The 18,231-nt window shown below is 40.1% G+C and overlaps 1 protein-coding gene across 1 annotated transcript in view; it reads right to left on the reverse strand.

Moving 5' to 3' along the window:
* Positions 1 to 1,557: 1,557 nt before the first annotated feature.
* LOC128691079 (putative inorganic phosphate cotransporter) overlaps positions 1,558 to 18,231 on the reverse strand; it is a gene marked incomplete at its 5' end in the record, with an annotated part of 48,622 nt that continues 31,948 nt past the window's right edge. Inside the window, 1 exon segment of the mRNA XM_070080919.1 lies at positions 1,558 to 1,932. Coding sequence (XP_069937020.1) covers positions 1,910 to 1,932 — 23 coding nt within the window. The 3' untranslated portion in view covers positions 1,558 to 1,909.

The following is an 18,231-nucleotide window of genomic DNA, read 5'->3' on the forward strand; positions in this document are numbered from 1 at the left end:
ACCGGGATTGTGTACTAGAGGTTTTGTAATATCTAGTATGGTTTTTAATTTTATACTATAATCATTATTGTATTTGCTCTGTTTATAAAATTCTGTATTGTAAGGATGTGGAAGGTTGGGTTTTCAATATTGTGGTGTATGTGTTAGGTATGGTGCTCCTGTTTAGCCAAGTACTTGTGACATGCAAGTAAACTATATGTATTTTTTCTGTATACCGATCTGAGTTGTATATTAATTTAATTTATATATATGTATGTGTGTGTGTGTGTATATGTGTATATATATGTATGTGTATGTATGTATTGTCATCAATACTAAGTACTTCTATAAAGTTACAGTGGATGTGGTTGGTTTTATTGACTAGTTTGTAATGTTGGTGTTTAATTTCATGTTCGGAGAGGTATGAAGTTCACTGTATGTACCATTTATTTTATTTTTCACCGTGGTTTGTTTTGTAAGTAATACAATGTATTATGTATAAGCAGTTATTTAAATAAAATATAAAAAAAAAATCGTAGAATTGATGAGGGAAAAATGGTGAGTGGTGCGTTGAGGTATATGTGGAGTCAAAAAACGTTATCTATGGAGGCAAAGAAGGGAATGTATGAAAGTGTAGTAGTACCAACACTCTTATATGGATGTGAAGCTTGGGTGGTAAATGCAGCAGCGAGGAGACGGTTGGAGGCAGTGGAGATGTCCTGTCTAAGGGCAATGTGTGGTGTAAATATTATGCAGAAAATTCGGAGTGTGGAAATTAGGAGAAGGTGTGGAGTTAATAAAAGCATTAGTCAGAGGGCAGAAGAGGGGTTGTTGAGGTGGTTTGGTCATTTAGAGAGAATGGATCAAAGTGGAATGACATGGAAAGCATATAAATCTATAGGGGAAGGAAAGAGGGGTAGGGGTCGTCCTCGAAAGGGTTGGAAAGAGGGGGTAAAGGAGGTTTTGTGGGCGAGGGGCTTGGACTTCCAGCAAGCGTGCATGAGCGTGTTAGATAGGAGTGAATGGAGACGAATGATACTTGGGACCTGACGATCTGTTGGAGTGTGAGCAGGGTAATATTTAGTGAAGGGATTCAGGGAAACCGGTTATTTTCTTATAGTCGGACTTGAGTCTGGGAAGTACAATGCCTGCACTTTAAAGGAGGGGTTTGGGATATTGGCAGTTTGGAGGGATATGTTGTGTATCTTTATACGTATATGCTTCTAAACTGTTGTATTCTGAGCACCTCTGCAAAAGCAGTGATGTGTGAGTGTGGTGAATGTGTTGAACGATGATGAAAGTATTTTCTTTTTGGGGATTTTCTTTCTTTTTTTTTTTGGGTCACCCTGCCTCGGTGGGAGACGACCAACTTGTTGAAAATATATATATATATATATATATATATATATATATATATATATATATATATATATATATATATATATATATATATATATATATATTATATATATATATATATATATATATATATATATATATATATATATATATATATATATATATATATATATATATATTTATATATATATATATATATATATATATATATATATATATATATATATATATATATATATATATATATATACATACAATCATGAATCCGTTACCTTATTAAATTATGTACGATGACATGTATGTTACCTTTACCCATTTTAGACATCACTTCTGTAAAATAAGATTTTATAGGAGTGAGGAATGATATAGCTCTGTCACTCGCATTCACAGATTCTCAGCAGTGAAAATTTTGCACGTGGTTTTTACTGAGGAAAATATGATAACTGATGCATTTTTAATGATTATTGCAGAAGTGTAGAAAAGCTCCCTGTCTTGCCATGGTCACTACAGCATATTGATGAAGTTGAAACGAAAGATCTGTACATCATCTTAGTGAAGGTTCCACGGACGGTCAGTATCTCTCCTTGGTGTCACCTGGAGGACAAGGTAATCTTGGCATTAGGATTACACGACATCATTGAATATTAGACAAGATGTTCTCTTGTACTAGGCTCATTGTTCAATTAATTATCTATTGGCAATTCATATTTGACTTATTATATATTGTGAAAGCTCTTAGATTTAATCCTCAATAGTATTACACTTACTGACTTATTGTACCATCTCTGATTTATTTTATGTTACTTACTGTTTTCATCTTCTCACAAAACAAAGGCGCATAGGCGTAATGGATTCATTATTTAAACAATGTTTTCCCTTGGAGATAAAATTTTTAGAGCGAGATTATTTTGTCCAGATAAAATTTCCTTCACCGTAATATTCCTAAGACGAAGCCAAAAGTGAAAACTAAAATTAATATTAATAGCCTCTGATCCCTTATATAGGCTATCGCATACCAGAACTATAGGCGTTCGGTTCCACTACTAGTCCTGGAGAAAGTTTACTAATTTTTTGGTTGCGTAGGTGTCAATGGGAAAAAGAAGTTGGTTAGGCGTACAGGTCGCTGAAAATTAATCCTTGGAAAACTGTCAAGGTGTTAACTGTGTAGAATGTCTATCAATGTCCTTCCAACAGTAATTGTAGCTTCATGGCGAGTGAATGTGATTTAACATAAGCCTCTGATGGACACTGGTAGTCGTACGTATATTGCGAAGGTGTTCTGTTGACATCCAGAAAAGATTTTAATAGTCTACAAGCGTTGACCTGGAGAGAGTTTACCTGGAGAGAGTTTCGGGGGTCAACGCCCCCGCGGCCCGGTCTGTGACCAGGCCTCCTTGAGGAAAAAATTTTTTTTTTTTTTTTTGGCATGCTTATTTTAGTCACACTTCTCCTACAATCCCCAATGCACCTTTTAAAGTTCTGGTTGCAATGTTATAGGTTACTTATCAGAAATGTTGGAAATGAACCCGTATTGATAACCAAAAAATCATACGGCACATATTCTGAATATGAGATTTCTTATCTTTTCAAGTGTCTACAACTTTATTGTTTGTTATGATGGTGGATGCTGTAATTGACAAGACATTTAACATAAAAATTTCCCTAAGGACTTTGAAAAAAGAACTCTAAGGATCTTAGCTATGAGGTGGAAAAAATAACATTCATCAGATAAAATTCCATAAAGTTGTTTTGATTCTGAAGTAGTGCTATTGCGCTATGAATTTTGAGTTACCCTCCCTTGTCTTGGATCAAAGCATATTACGTCCTATTTCCCAGACGTTGTGTAACCACTACGAGTTTTTCGCTTATCTATGAATTTATAATAATATTAATACTAATAATGTCAGTGACAAACCACATTTACAATTTAAATGAACCGTTAATCAAACTAAACCTCGGCAGCCTGAATGATTTTTTTTTTATTAACGAGACTCGTACCTTTCAATACGTCGAAAACTTCTGACACGGTCCTGACACCACTGGACCTCGGAGAAGTCATGACTACATGTCTATGTACTCTGCCCTAGGCTCAGGCTGGTGGAACCCCGTTCATGAAGAACTGAATGAGACTCCTTTGCGTGCCTTAAGCATTCTATGGAGAGGAAGCCTGTTGTGATGAATGGTTTGAAAAACCGACAAGTTGAAGATTGAGACACTTATGCAGCATATGGGAATCTTTATTCAGGAAACGTTTCGCCACACAGTGGCTTCATCAGTCCAATACAAAGAGGAAGGTGGAAGGAGAGGAGGAGAATGAGGTAATCAGTCCCTCAACCTGGAGTCGATGTGTTCAGTCCATCAATCTTGTAGAATGTACAGCATAGGGCCGTAGACGTGGCTTATATACTGTAGTGAGGTGAGGTGAAGCAGTTGGAGGCGGGGTCATAGTGGTACCATCCACTAGTCGAAGTAGGTCTTCGTCCAAAGGTTGAACAATTGTTGAAGAATTCTTTGTAACAAGCTCCCATGATGCTGCAGTGTCTGACAGTTGTGATGAATGGTTTGAAAAACCGACAAGTTGAAGATTGAGACACTTATGCAGCATATGGGAATCTTTATTCAGGAAACGGTTCGCCACACAGTGGCCACTGTGTGGCGAAACGTTTCCTGAATAAAGATTCCCATATGCTGCATAAGTGTCTCAATCTTCAGGAAGCCTGTACATGGTGTCTTCATACAGTCGCTAGAAACAACGGATGTAATATTCCACAAAGGTAGCACCAAAACAATAGCACATGATTACAGACAGGGAGAACTAACGCTACACATAAAAATCTTAGAACCCTTTCAAAGAAGCAAGATCGCCAACCACTTCGGTTCCCAACAACCAGGGCACTATAGGCTTAGAGCAGATCGCTCCTGCCTCTCACATAGCGCCGTATGACCCTGGTAGGTTTAGCTCTTCCTTTTGATTATGATAATAATCCTGCCTCTCACACCTACTGGACCACTATGTCATGGTCTTGGATACAACGAAGAACAAACAGAATGCAGATGTTGTATACGCAGACATTGCAAAAGCCTTCGACAAATACGATCATGCATACAAAACTAATATAATGGATAATGAGAACCTTCAAAACAACGGATGTGACGATATTGAATTTTTTGCCAGTACCAACTACGATACCCAGTTTTCGGCAGATAACAATATCGATACTTTTCCTATATTTTTATTTTTTTTTTAAATTATAACGACTTTTTTCAACAGAGAAGGAAATGATAATGTCATTACTTATTACTTGGCTTGTTGCGTTAGTAACTGGTTGTCAGAGGCACTTGTCGATAGTATGTGTGTATGTGTACTCACCTATACGTACTAACCTATATGGAGTTGCGGGGGGTCTTTAATATCCCTATGACTCAGAGTTTTTAACTTCCAGTTGTGTCTTCTTGCTCCTGCATCAAATCTCAGAATCATTCTGCGAATGTTTGTGTGTGTGTGTGTGTGTGTGTGTGTGTGTGTGTGTACGCACCTACATGTGGTTGCAGGGGTCGGGTCATAGCTCCTTGCCCCTCCTCTTCACTAGTCGCTACTAGGTCCTTTCCCTTCTACATGAGCTTTATCGTACCTCTTCTTAAAGCTATGTATGGATCCTTCCTCCACTACATCACTTTCAAGACTATTCTACTTTCTGACAACTCTGTAACTGAAGAAATACTTCTAAAAATCCCTGTGACTCATCTGATTCTTCAACTTCCAATTGTGACCCCTTGTTGCTGTATCATGTCCCTCCTGTCTTCCATTGTCGTCGATTTTCCTCAATATCTTCTCGTAGGACATGCCCCTTATCTCCAGGACTAATCTTATTGCAAACCTTTGCACTTTCTCTAATTTCCTGATTTGCTTGAACAGGTGTGGGTTCCAATCTGGTGGTGTATACTCCAATATGAGCCTGACATACACGGTGTACAGAGTCCTGAACGATGTTTTACCGAGCTGTCAGAACGCTATTCTCAGGTTTGCCAGGCGCCCATATGTTGCAGCAGTTATTTGTAGTATTTAGCCCCATAGCTTTCATTTCTCTGTGGTCTTCTTTGCCCCTTCCCTAATCTTAATTACTTTGCATTTGGTGGGGATAAACTCCAGGAACCAGCTGCTGGAACAGGCATGCAGCCTGTTCAGATCCATTTGTAGTCCTGCCTGATAGTCATTAGAACATAAGAAAGAAGAACACTGCAATAAACCTACTGGACCATGACAGGCAGGTTCATGTCACACCAATGACCCACCCAGTCAGGTCACATCCAATTAAGGAAGAAGCACGGCATCAGACCTAATAGCACAAGCTAGTCAGGTCCAACTCGCATCCACACACACCCACTTATGTATTTCTCTAACCTATTTTTAAAACTACACAACGTTTTACCTTCCATGACGGTACTCGGGGGTTTATTCCACTCATCCACAACTCTATCACCAAACCAGTGCTTTCTTATATCCTTCCTGAATCTGAATTTGTCCAACTTGAAACCAATGCTGCGAGTCCTGTCTTGGCTAGATATTTTCACCACGCCATTTACATCCCCTTTATTTATTCCTGTTTTCCTTTTATACACCTCAGTCATATCCACCATCATTCTACGCCTTTCGAGAGAGTGCAGATTCAGGGCCCTCAGTCTATCCTCACAGGGAAGATTTCTAATACATGGGATCAACTTTGTCTTCCTCCTCTGTATGTTTTCCAGTACATTTATATCCATTCTGTAATACGGTGACCAGAACTGTGCAAGCATAATCCAAGTGAGGCTTAACCAAGGATATATAGAGTTGAACAACCTGAGGACTTCTATTAATTATGCTTCTTGATGTGAAATCAAGGGTTTTAGCTTTATTACGAACACTTATGTACTGTTGCTTGGTTTCAAATTACTGGTGACGAGAATTCCCAAATCCTTTTCACAATCAGTAATATTAAGGTCTTCATTATTTCGATTATATGTGGCAAAGTTATTTTTCTGTCCAATATTTATAACTTTGCATGTGTCTATATTAAACTGTTTCTGCCACTTCTCTCACCATTGCATCAGTCTATTCAAATCATCCTGGAGTGCTCTAATGTCCAAATTAGAATGAATTGGACGGCCTATTTTAGTGTCATCAGCAAATATGTTTTTTTCGCTATTTATTCTCTCATCTATGTTGTTTATGTAAATTGTGAACAACAAGGAGCCCAACACTGACCCTTGTGGAACACCGTTTGTGACGTGCCCCCATTCTCATTTTTTCCAATTTATGCAAACTCTCTGCTGCCTATTTGTCAATCATGCCTCTACCCAGGAAAAAATTTCTCCTCCTATTCAGTGTGCCTTAAGTTTCCTCAATAGCCTCTGATGTGCAAATCTATCGAAAGCATTACTGAAGTCCATATAAACAATGTCATATTCAATACCATGATCTACCTCCTCAAATATCTTTGTGAAAAAAAAAAAAACAGTAAATTCGTAAGACAGGAACTCCCCTTTGTAAAACCGTGTTAAGATTCATTAATCCATTTATTCCTTTCATGATGGCTACGAATTGCCTCAACAATTGTTTATTCCATAAATTTTCCTACTATGATTTGACCTGAGTTACTCTTAAGTGGGCCTATCTTGTCCCTAATCTTAAGTCTATATACCTGAAAGACCCCTTTTGGGTTAGTCTCAGAATCTCTTGCAACCTTAGCCTCATAATCCCTTTTTGCTTTTCTTATTCCTTTTTTTTATTTCTCTCATTAACTGAATATACTGATTTCATAACTGTCCATCCCCTCTTTTGATACGCCTATATATGCCTCTCTTCTGACCAGTAAGATGTTTTAATCTATTGTTCATCCATTTGGGATCATTTTTTTTAGACCTCAAAACAAAAGTTGTCTGGGAAGCTAGGACTATACTCTGAAAAACATCATACTGGCAACCAAGACCACCTACCTGTCCCATAATCATATCATCCCAATTTAGCCCACCCAGGTAATTTCTCAGTCCCATGAAATCTGCCAAGAGGAAGTCTGGGACAGAGACTTGATTGCAGGTACCTGGGTAATTCCAAGATATATTGAAATTTAATGATTTGTGATCACTTTTCCCAGGCTCAGCATTAACCGCATTAACCTCAAGATTATTAATTTGTGATTCATTGATGGAAAGAACCAATTCATGCACATTGTTTCCTCTAGTTGGTTCTGTCACAAACTGTTTTAAAATGCAATTCTGAGCCGTATCAAGAAAGTCACTAGACTCAAGATTTCCTGTCACATTCTTCCAATCAGTTTGTCTAAAGTTAATCTCCCAGTAACACAACATTTTCATATCTAGATGCCTTATGAATTTCGTCCCATAGCAGCTTACTGCACTCCCTATCAAAGTTTGGGGGTCTATATATCACAGCCAAAATTATTTTTTCACTACTCTCGATAAACTGTAGCTAAACGGATTCTGTGTCCGATGTTTTTAATCTTATATCTCGTCTAACACAACAATTTAAATTATCTGAGACATACATCGCCCCTCCACTACCCTACTACCCTTCCTAGTTACCCTATCAGTGTGGAATAGTTTATAACCCTGTATGTTGCATTCAGAATGCATTTCTCTACTGTAAAGTTGAACCAGGTCTCTGTTATAGTAATAATATCTATATTTTTTTTTTTTTTTTTTTTTAAATTGTCCTAAACTAGCTACATGTGGATAAGTTAACTTTCGCAAAAACATGCAAACCTATATTAACTCTTCCTCAAATTAATCATCCTTGCTCTTAATTTACACTAGAATAATAAAATACAAGTATAATAAAGAGCAGTTTGAATCAAAGAACATTCCACAATTATCATAAATTTACCCTAACCTAAGCCTAGTATTTCATCTGTATTATAAATGTCTAATCAACACAAAAATTTTACCACATTCCCCTAACCATATTTGTTGGTGTACATAATACAACCTTGTATTACCATAAAGAGAAAAAAATAAAAATAAAAAAGGAAAACCCATTCTTCACCTTCAAAATCAGACTTCAATTTACCATTAGGTACATACATATAAATAAGTATATAAAGTATGTTGTCTAATTGAACACAATCACTTACAACGTCAGTTATAATATTACGTCAACTCAACCACGAATAATTCATCCATTCTTACAACTTCAAGGTTCGTAAAACTCTTAAACTACATACATAGTATTACCACCATCTAGACAAATTAAAAAGAAAAACAATACTCAAATATATCAAAACACACTATGCTTCTATTGGCACCAAATCAATTGTGCTTACAAAAAAACATTGTAAATTAAACTGAAACATAAAAAGCCATTTTGACATTTACACATTGTATCAAAATCATAAATGCGCATAGAAAATATGTATTGAATATCATTGAAAATGTTCATGAGAAAAACCATTAAAGGTATATACAAGAAAGTAAACATACATACAATACATACATATACATATATATATATATATATATATACATACACCTACATACATACATACACCTACATACATACATACACATACATACATACATACACATACACACACATACAACACATGCATATATATACACACATACATAGTTATAAGTCGATAATTCCAAATATAACTGTATTGTACTTGACACACTCGGAACAAATAATGTTAAAATTGCACCCCAGACATACCTCATATAACATTCATCAAACTCATCATGCTACCGCCCATTCTAGGAAACCAGCCCATTTCATCCCCCTTACCTGCCTTTCAACTCCCGTAAATCCCGTAAAGTGAAATTCCTATAACCCTCACTTAAATCCCTCTCCCATCTCCCCCCATACACCTCCTTATTTCTACACTTTGTCCTATAAAAAGTTGCTGTTAATGCATTAATTCTTTCACACACGTTCGCTCCTCTCATAGCCCAAGACATATAAATATAATCTGTAATTATATACCCTACCGCATTCTCTACCATCTGATTCACCCCACCTATGTCTAAGCTTAAAACCCTCAACACCTGCAAACCCCCCCCTCCCACTAACCTGATTACCTTACCCAACCAAACCCTTATTAGTTCAATACATTCGCAAAAATACACTATATGGAAAACAGTCTCCCATCCACCACAAGCCTTGCATATCCCATCCTCCCGTATTCTCTTATGGAATAAAACCATTCCAGACGGTAAGATCCCATGTAAAAATCTATACATTACTTCTCGTACTTTAGGTTTTAAACGTAATTTGTTCAAACGCCCCCAGATATTACGCCAATCATACATCGGATAAACACCTTCTACCACTGCTACCACTGCCTTACCTTCCACCCCATCAAGGTTTCCCAATTTAATATGTGAAGGATCGCTCATGTTTATGATGACCCGTAACATTGCCTCACCTATTATGAACTCCCTACCCACCCACCACCGTTGCATATCCTGACGTATCTTATGAAGTCCGCCTTCCCTCGCCCCCCCCTCCCGCTTATAACTACGTTTCAAATACACACTCATAATCCTCTTTTCAACAGCTATAAGACCCAGCCCTCCACGGCCAACCGGGAGTGTGACAACCGCTCTACCTAACCATTCGCTTCCAGTACCCCAAATGAATCTAAAAACGCGCTTTTGTAACCTTTGTATCTCACTACGAAGTATCGGATATATTGCTGCTACATGCCAAAGTTTACTATATAATAGGACATTCGTTGTAATTACTCTTTGATGCAAAGTTAAGTGTGCAGCTCGTAAACCACTGAGGCGCTTCAGTACACCATCTACAATACGCACTGAATTTATTTGTTGTGCTAACTTGATATCACTTACATAAACGATCCCACATATCAGTAATTGGTCCACCTTTTTCCACCTTTCAACTACTTCACATTCCTCACTTAACCTATCTCCAAGATCCATATACTTCGTTTTCTCCTTATTAATTGACATGCCAGAAGCCTTTTCAAAAACATTTACTAACTTTTCCACCCGAGGCAAATCCCTGTTACCACTTACTAAAATCGTTGTGTCATCAACATATCCAACAATGCCAGCCCCCCCACCCCTTTCGTCACCTACCCCATTTGCTGCCAATAAGACCCTAATTCCTCTATAAAAGGGATCCTGTAAACACGCAAAAAATATTTGTGAAAGGGGACAACCTTGACGTAGACCCCTGCTCATCTGAATTTGTTCTCCTAACCTTCCATTTACCTGCACCCGCAAGGATGCATCTTGATACATTAATTTGGCCCATGATATAATTTCCTCTCCAAACCCCTGCCATCTCATAATCTTCCATAACGCTTCCCTTTCTACACTATCATATGCCGCCTCCCAATCTATAGCCAACACCCCCCCCACTCCCAATTTTACTCTTTCTTCAATAAAACTTCTAATCAAACCATGCCCGTCATACATAGACCTTCCCGGCACCCCATATTGTCCCTTATCGATCACTTTATCCAGGACCTTTTTTATTCTGTTAGCTAAAATTCTTGCAAAAATCTTATAATCACCACACAATAACGAAATAGCACGATAGTCTTTAACTGTTAATGGCTCACCTTTAGGCACTAAAACGACCACAGCCATCCGCTGCTGTGCCCCTAAAACCCGATCCCGCTTAATGATATTGAATAATCTTACCAAAAATTCTTTTAAAACGCTCCAATTTTGGAGATAAAAGTCACTGGGCAACCCATCAATTCCTGGTGCCTTTCCTAATTGCGCCCCGGATAAAGCTACCCATGTCTCGCACTCCGTTATCGGCCCTTCCAAAACGAATCGATCATGCTCTGTCAACTCACACTGCACAAACCTTCCAATTGACTGTAATGCTATTTCACTTATTCCCACACTTTGCGTTTTCAACTTAACCCAAGCATCAATATACCCACTCATACCCTCAGTCGTCGTCAACACCTGGTCCACTTTATACCCTTGCATACCTACCTGAACATTCAACCCCATTAACTCCATTGCCTTGCGACGTGTGTGTTGACTCCGCAACACACACGCCGACGGCCGATCTCCCCACAAAACCTCCTCAATCCCGCCCTTAAGCCTTTCCCCATCAAACCTCTCATTTTGTAAATTCCGGATATTTTCCTTCAAACTTTCAATTTCAATAACAGGATAATTAGCATTAATTTGTGCATAACATTCGCGCAACTGCCCCTCTAAATATTTTTGAAAACCGTATTGTAACTGATTATATCTCTTCCCTCGATTAATATAATATTCCTTAATACGTTTTTTAGCTATTGTTTCCCACCAATTAACCATGGCAACATCCCCTGGTGCTTCTACCACTAAACGATCCCACATTTGTCCAAAAGACAAAAGACTATCCTCTTCCTTTAATAACTTTACATTCAATTTCCAAAATGATGGACCCCTCCGAGGCACACCCTCAATATCCACATCTATTACCACTCCTCTATGATCGGAAAAAACCACATCTATCACATCCACCCTCCGCACAGTAACCGCACAAGGCACGTACATTCGGTCCAACCTCGCCGCATAACCTCGTTTAATGAAGGTATGCTCTACCATCCCTCCCCCCCCACACACATCCTTTAACCCCACCCCGGTCAATATATCCCCCAATATACCCAAACAACACCCCGCACCTCTGGGCTCCACATCTTTACGACGTATCACGCAGTTCCAATCTCCGCCTATTATTGCAACATTCGGTAAACCACGTAAAAAATAGACCAGCACGTCCCGAACAAATTTAGTTTTAATACTCACGTCACCCTCAGCCGGACCATATACACATACTAAACTAATGGGAACCCTACCCCAAGTTCCATCCACCCTAATTACCCTCCCCTCCCCCCCTTCACTACGCCTTACTATAAACGGGCTAGTTTCCTTTACCAAAATGGCAGCCCCACCTTTCAAACGTGTCGCATGTTCCATGTACACATTATAACCACTCATATCCAACTCATAACCAGGCCTAAAATTATGTTCCTGTAAGAATACCACATCCACACCAAGTCGCACCAAATACTCATTAAACCACTTAAGCTTCCTCTCAGCTCTCAACCCGTTAATATTTATAGTAAAACACTTGAATTCAACAAATGGGTTTTCCTTTTGTCCCCGGCATTGACTTTACCCCAGTTCGTTTTGCAACACCTCTGTCCCTCCCCCCTTTGTTGGGAATCACCTTTGCAATCCCTTGATCCTTGGGTTCACCATTCCCTCTCTTCTGTACCTCCACCCAAGACTTTTTCCCAGGGCGTTGGGCAGGAGTTAGCACATCATCAGAATCCGATGATGCTGCATTCCTCTTTCGTGTCCCGCCCTCCACCTGCATTTTGACTTCAGAAGCACCGTCCTGATGCACCTCCACCTCTACTGCATGCACCTTCAATCCTGTAGACTCTCTCGTCGACAAACCGTCATCTTCTGCCATACCATCATTCACATCCTTCCCCAGAACTGAGCCTGGGTCTTCCACCTGATCTAGGACCGATTCCTCTAACAAGTCATCCAACGCCTTTACCAAAGACGCCGCCACTTCTTCACCCATATTAGGTAGTCTCTCCTCAAAAACCTTATGTATGTCCAATGACTGAGATTCTCCTTGTAGCGTTACAACTGGCGATTCAAGCTCCTTTTCTTTGTCTACCTCCTCACTCCATGACAACCGTTGTTGGGTCGGTGTAGCAAGAGACTGTTCTCGCTCATCGCCAACCTCGTCCACTGGCTGCTGTTGCTGCTGTTGCTGTTGCTGCTGTTGCCGTTGCTGTTGTGCCGGGTACCCACTTCGTTTCTCACACTGCGCCGCGATGTGGTCATATGACCCACATAGCCGACACGTACGTTGTTGCCCCGCATACGTTACATAGACTTGAGTTCTTAATTCTTTCAACACAATATATGAAGGAATAGGGTGCCGAAGAGTCATTTTAACTGTATACGCGCCTTCCAGCGCACCTGCATACGGTCCAGTTGCCCATCTCCCTGCTGTGGCTACGTGAACCGTCCCGTAAGTACGCAGTTCACTGGTAATATCAAAATCAGTCGCCTCAAAAGGCACATTCCTGATTTTCACCCAGGTGTAATGTCGAGATACATCATGAAGTCTCACCGACACAGCTGTATTAACCTGTATGATGGTCTCCTGATACTTGTCGACCACTGCCTCGTAGACTTGTGCAGACGTCATCTTAACGAAGATTCTTGTCATTCCATTTAATGCGACACCACATATCTCCTCATTTGCTATACCATAGGTATCGCGAATGATCGCTGGTAATAATAAATCCATGTTGGATCCTGTGACAGCACCACGGATCATCTCAATGCAGACAGTGTTGATTCTTCTTCTGCTATTCAGCGCCATGTTGGAGAAAATAAAGTTTCCACCAACCAACGCTAGGGGCAGCTCAATCAGGTAAACTGCGCAAAACAAACTCAAACAGGAGCGTCTGCGCAGCTCGTCCACACGGCTTGGAGGCGATGAGGACAATAATATCTATATTACCTGCACTTGCGAGTAATCATAGCTCATCTATCTTATTTCTTAGACTCCTACTATTTGTATAGTAAACCTTAAGGGAGCTAGTCACTTGTTGCCCTCTACTATCTCTCTTTGTTTGTTGATCATTTGTTTTGCCTCTACTAGCAACTTTTATTTGAATATTGTCTTTTAAACATATCCTTGAGGTACCCTGGTAATATCTGCTGTGTTCTACCTTAGTACTGCAACCTGATTGTTTCCCACAAACACCTATTCCTCTATAATCAATCAGTTTAAAGTCCTATACCCCCTCAATCATAGTGGCTATTGCAACCACTCCAGCCCCAGAGAGATGAACCCCATCTCTTGCATACATATCACGTTTGCCATAGAATTTGTCTCTGTTATCAATGAATGGGACTGCAAGTTCCTAGCAGTACCTGTCTAGCTAACAATTTATACCAATTTCCCTAGACATCCATTCATTGCCTACTCCCTTTCTAGGCAAGATGCTACATATGACTGGGATCCCTCCCTTAGACTTGACTATGTCTATGGCTGACCTGTACTTATCCAGCAGCTCCTGTCTCCTGCCCTTCCCGATGTCATTTCCACCAGCGCTAAGACAGATAATGGGCTTTTTCCCATTAACTGACATCATATTTTCCAACCTCTACTCTTCTCTATTAACCTTCCTTTTCTTCCTTCTTCCTGAATTGTGAATCACTTGCCACTTAAAGTGGCTGCCATTCTCCATCTCACTGCTGGTAACCTTTTCCTCCTTACCAGCTCCATCCATCTCACACTCCCAAACCCATCTAGACAAAGCTTCAGCCTCCTATTTTCCTCCTGAAGAAGTAGAACCAACTCATTAGCTTAACATAGTCTTCAGAGACACTTCTGAGTCTAACCCTTCTGTTATGTCATTCTCATATTAAAAAAATAGCACCTGTCCTAGGACCGATGTGTTTCTGATACCTCATCATGTACCGTCTTGATACCTCATCACGTACCATGCTGACATCTCATCACATACCATGACTTGTTCATGCCTTCCTGTCAGGTATTCCCTAATCCATTGTCGTGCCTTTCCTGTTATACCTGCCTGATCCTCTACTTTTTGCACTTGAGTGCAGCTGTGTCGAAAGCCTTATTGCAGTCCATAAAAAGGCAGTCTTCACACCCCTCTCTTTCTTGTCTTACTGCCGTCACCTTGTCGTAAAACTCCAATGAGTTTGTAACTGTGAGGGAAAGTTCAATAGATAGGAGTAGAGATATAGTAACGATAGTTTCATTACCGGCTACTAGTTAAGGTAGGGTAAGTCAAGCTCCCGCCTTTCTTCCCCCTCCCCGAAAGTGATAGTTTCATTGCCGGCTACTAGTTAAGGTAGGGTAAGTCACGCTCCTGTTTTTCCCACCTTTTTCTCCCCCACCCCTAAAGTGATAGTTTGATTGCTGGCTGCTTGTTAACGTAGGGTCAGTCTAGCTCCCGCTATCCCTTCCCCTCCCTCTTCCCCCCCCCTCGAAAGGTGACGTGTGGGGCTCTGGTCAAACAGTAAATCACTCGACTCACAGCTCCCAACACTACTGTAAGTACATGCCTGCCTTGTATTCTAGTGGATTTATTGGTTAAAAGCTTCACTTTTGACCAATAATAAACTTAGTCCTTTCAGTCTTGGTCTAGGTTGACTGTTGTAATAATCACCACCTCTTTTGAGTGTTGTACACTGCCATGGAGAGTGATTATTTAAGCAGTGGGTAACCTGTCTATCTTTTCAGCTTGGATGACAGTGAGGGTCATCTGTCAATCAACGAGCAGAACGGATGGAGAAGGACTAACGTCCAGAGACTTCCCCATTTTGTATTGAACTACCTGTGCACCTGTATGAAATTGCAGGACGTAACCCCTCATCATTGCAGCGGTAAAGAACCTGCTTTCCTGTCATCGGGATAATAATCACGGCGATTCTCTGTGAAGAACTAGCCAGTGGTGGTCACCAACACCTGCGACCCCCCCCCCCACATCAGCAACGGCTAAGATTTCAACAAGCAGTGTCACCAACACCAGACACCCATGTTTTAAATTAGCATTGAATTCAGTTATCATTTATATTTTTCATTTTTCATTTTCTTTAATGTAGGATTAATATTTCATATTTAAGTGTTTTACGTTTTATATTTTCTACATAATAAAGTGTTTATATTTCTGTTATTTCTTTTTCTATTCACTAATTTTCCTGAGGAGGAGCCACCCTGGGTAATACTGTCTGAAGTTGTTACAGGGCTGAGTAAGACTTCACAGTAACACAGGACTTCCTTTCCCTGAGATTGTCCTGGTTGTTATGCATAAGCTCATTCCTTTCTAAATGCTCCACCACTGTTCTGATAATCTTCTGCATGAATCTGCATACCATAGATATCAGTGACACTGGTTTGTAGTTTAATGCTGCGCGTCTTTCTCCTTTCTTAAAAATTGGGAGAACATTTGCTGTCTTCCACACTTCATGTAGTCGCTCTGTTTCAGTAGATGAGTTGAAGAATGTTGTTAGTGCCACCTATAACTCCTCTGTTCCTTCTCTCAGGACCAACCGAGAGATATCTAGTCCCTCCACCGTTGAGGTATCTAGTTCACTTAGCAGTCTCTTCACGTCCTCAGTTGTGTGAATTGTCTAGCACTTGTTGGTATACCCCAACATTCTAGCTTTCTGGAGGCCTTTCTGTCTCCACTCCCCTCAAGGAAGGTTCCTTGATGTTGGTGAGGGGCTCTTGATTTAGGGAATTGGATCTGTGCTCCAGTTCCCCGAATTAAGCCTGAATGCCTTCCACATCCCCCCCCCCCCCAGGCGCTGTATAATCCTCCGGGTTTAGCGCTTCCCCCTTGATTATAATAATAATAATCTGTCTCCACTGAAAATACTTGAGCTCTTCACATACTTCTCGGTCGTTTCTTGTTAAGTTCCCTCCATTCTTCCTCATCCAGATTACCTGGTCCTTGATTGCTGTTTTCCTCCTGAAGTGGCTGTACAACACCTTCTGATCAGGCTTGGCTTTCGATGCTATCGTCGTCAAATTTCCACTGGGCTTCACTCCTTATCTGTTCATATTCGTTTCTGATTCTTCAACTAATCTCTTTGTTTTCCTGCATCCTTTAAGAACATAAGAAAGAAGGAGCACTGCAGCAGGCCTACTGGCCCATGCGAGGGAGGTCAAACTTACCCGCCCACACCCACTCATGCATGTGTAGTTTTAAAAATAGGCTACAAAAATGTTTCTGCTTTTATGACTGTACTCGGGAGTTTGTTCCACTCATCCACAACTGTTACCAAACCATTGCTTTCCTATATCTTTAATGAATCTAAATTTTTCCAACTCGAAACCAAGGCTGCGAGTCCTCTCCTGATTAGATATTTTTAGCAGGTTATTTACATTTCCTTTATGTATTCCCCTTTTCCATTTACACTTCAGTCATATCCCCCCTAATTCTACGCCTTTCTAGAGTGTAGATTCAGGGCCCTCAGTCTATCCTCGTAGGAAAGATTTCTGATACATGGGATCATCTTTTTCATCCTCCTTTGAACGTTTTCAAGCGCATCTATATATGTTCTGTGATACGGCGACCAGAATTGTGCAGCATAATCTAAATGAGGCCTAAAAAACGATATATAGAGTTGAAAAATAACCTGCGGACACCTGTTAGTTATACTTCATGATATGAAGCCAAGAAATCTATTCGCTTTATTCTGCATACATATGCACTGTTGTCTGGGCTTTAGATTACTGCTAACTAGAACCCGCAAATCGCAGTCATTATTTAGTTCATAAGTAACATGGTTATATACCTTTCCAAAGCTTAGAACTTTTCATTTGTCTATGTTAAACTGCATCTGCCACTTCACCGACCACTGCATCAGTCTACTCAGATCTTCCTGTTGCATTCTAGCGTCCCCGTCAGAATGAATTCTACGGCCGATTTTCGTGCCATCGGAAACTTGCTAATGTCGCTATTTATACCCTCATCTAGATCGTTAATGTAAATTTTTCCATTCTCTAGTTCTCTTACGTTTTGGCCTCTCTACACCTTTGGGCGAACCAAGGGCTTGTTCTGGTCTTCACATTATTTCTCTTTCCCTTGGGAACCAGTCTTTATCCTGCCTGCTTGCATTTTGATGGCATGTATTCCATTATCTCATTTACTGATTTTCCCACCAGTTCTCTCTCCCATTTAACCTCGTGTAGGAAATTCCTAATGCCTTTGTAGTTCCCTCTTTTGTAGTTTGTCTTCTCCCATCCTCTTCCTGCTTCCATCTCTACTTGTAACTCAACTATCATACATAGAGCGGCCTCTCATATGTGATGTCCTCAGTGTTTGAATTACTCTGGGTAAATATGAG

The sequence above is a fragment of the Cherax quadricarinatus genome, unplaced genomic scaffold, assembly GCF_038502225.1.
Source record: "Cherax quadricarinatus isolate ZL_2023a unplaced genomic scaffold, ASM3850222v1 Contig1253, whole genome shotgun sequence".
Lineage (NCBI taxonomy): Eukaryota > Metazoa > Arthropoda > Malacostraca > Decapoda > Parastacidae > Cherax > Cherax quadricarinatus.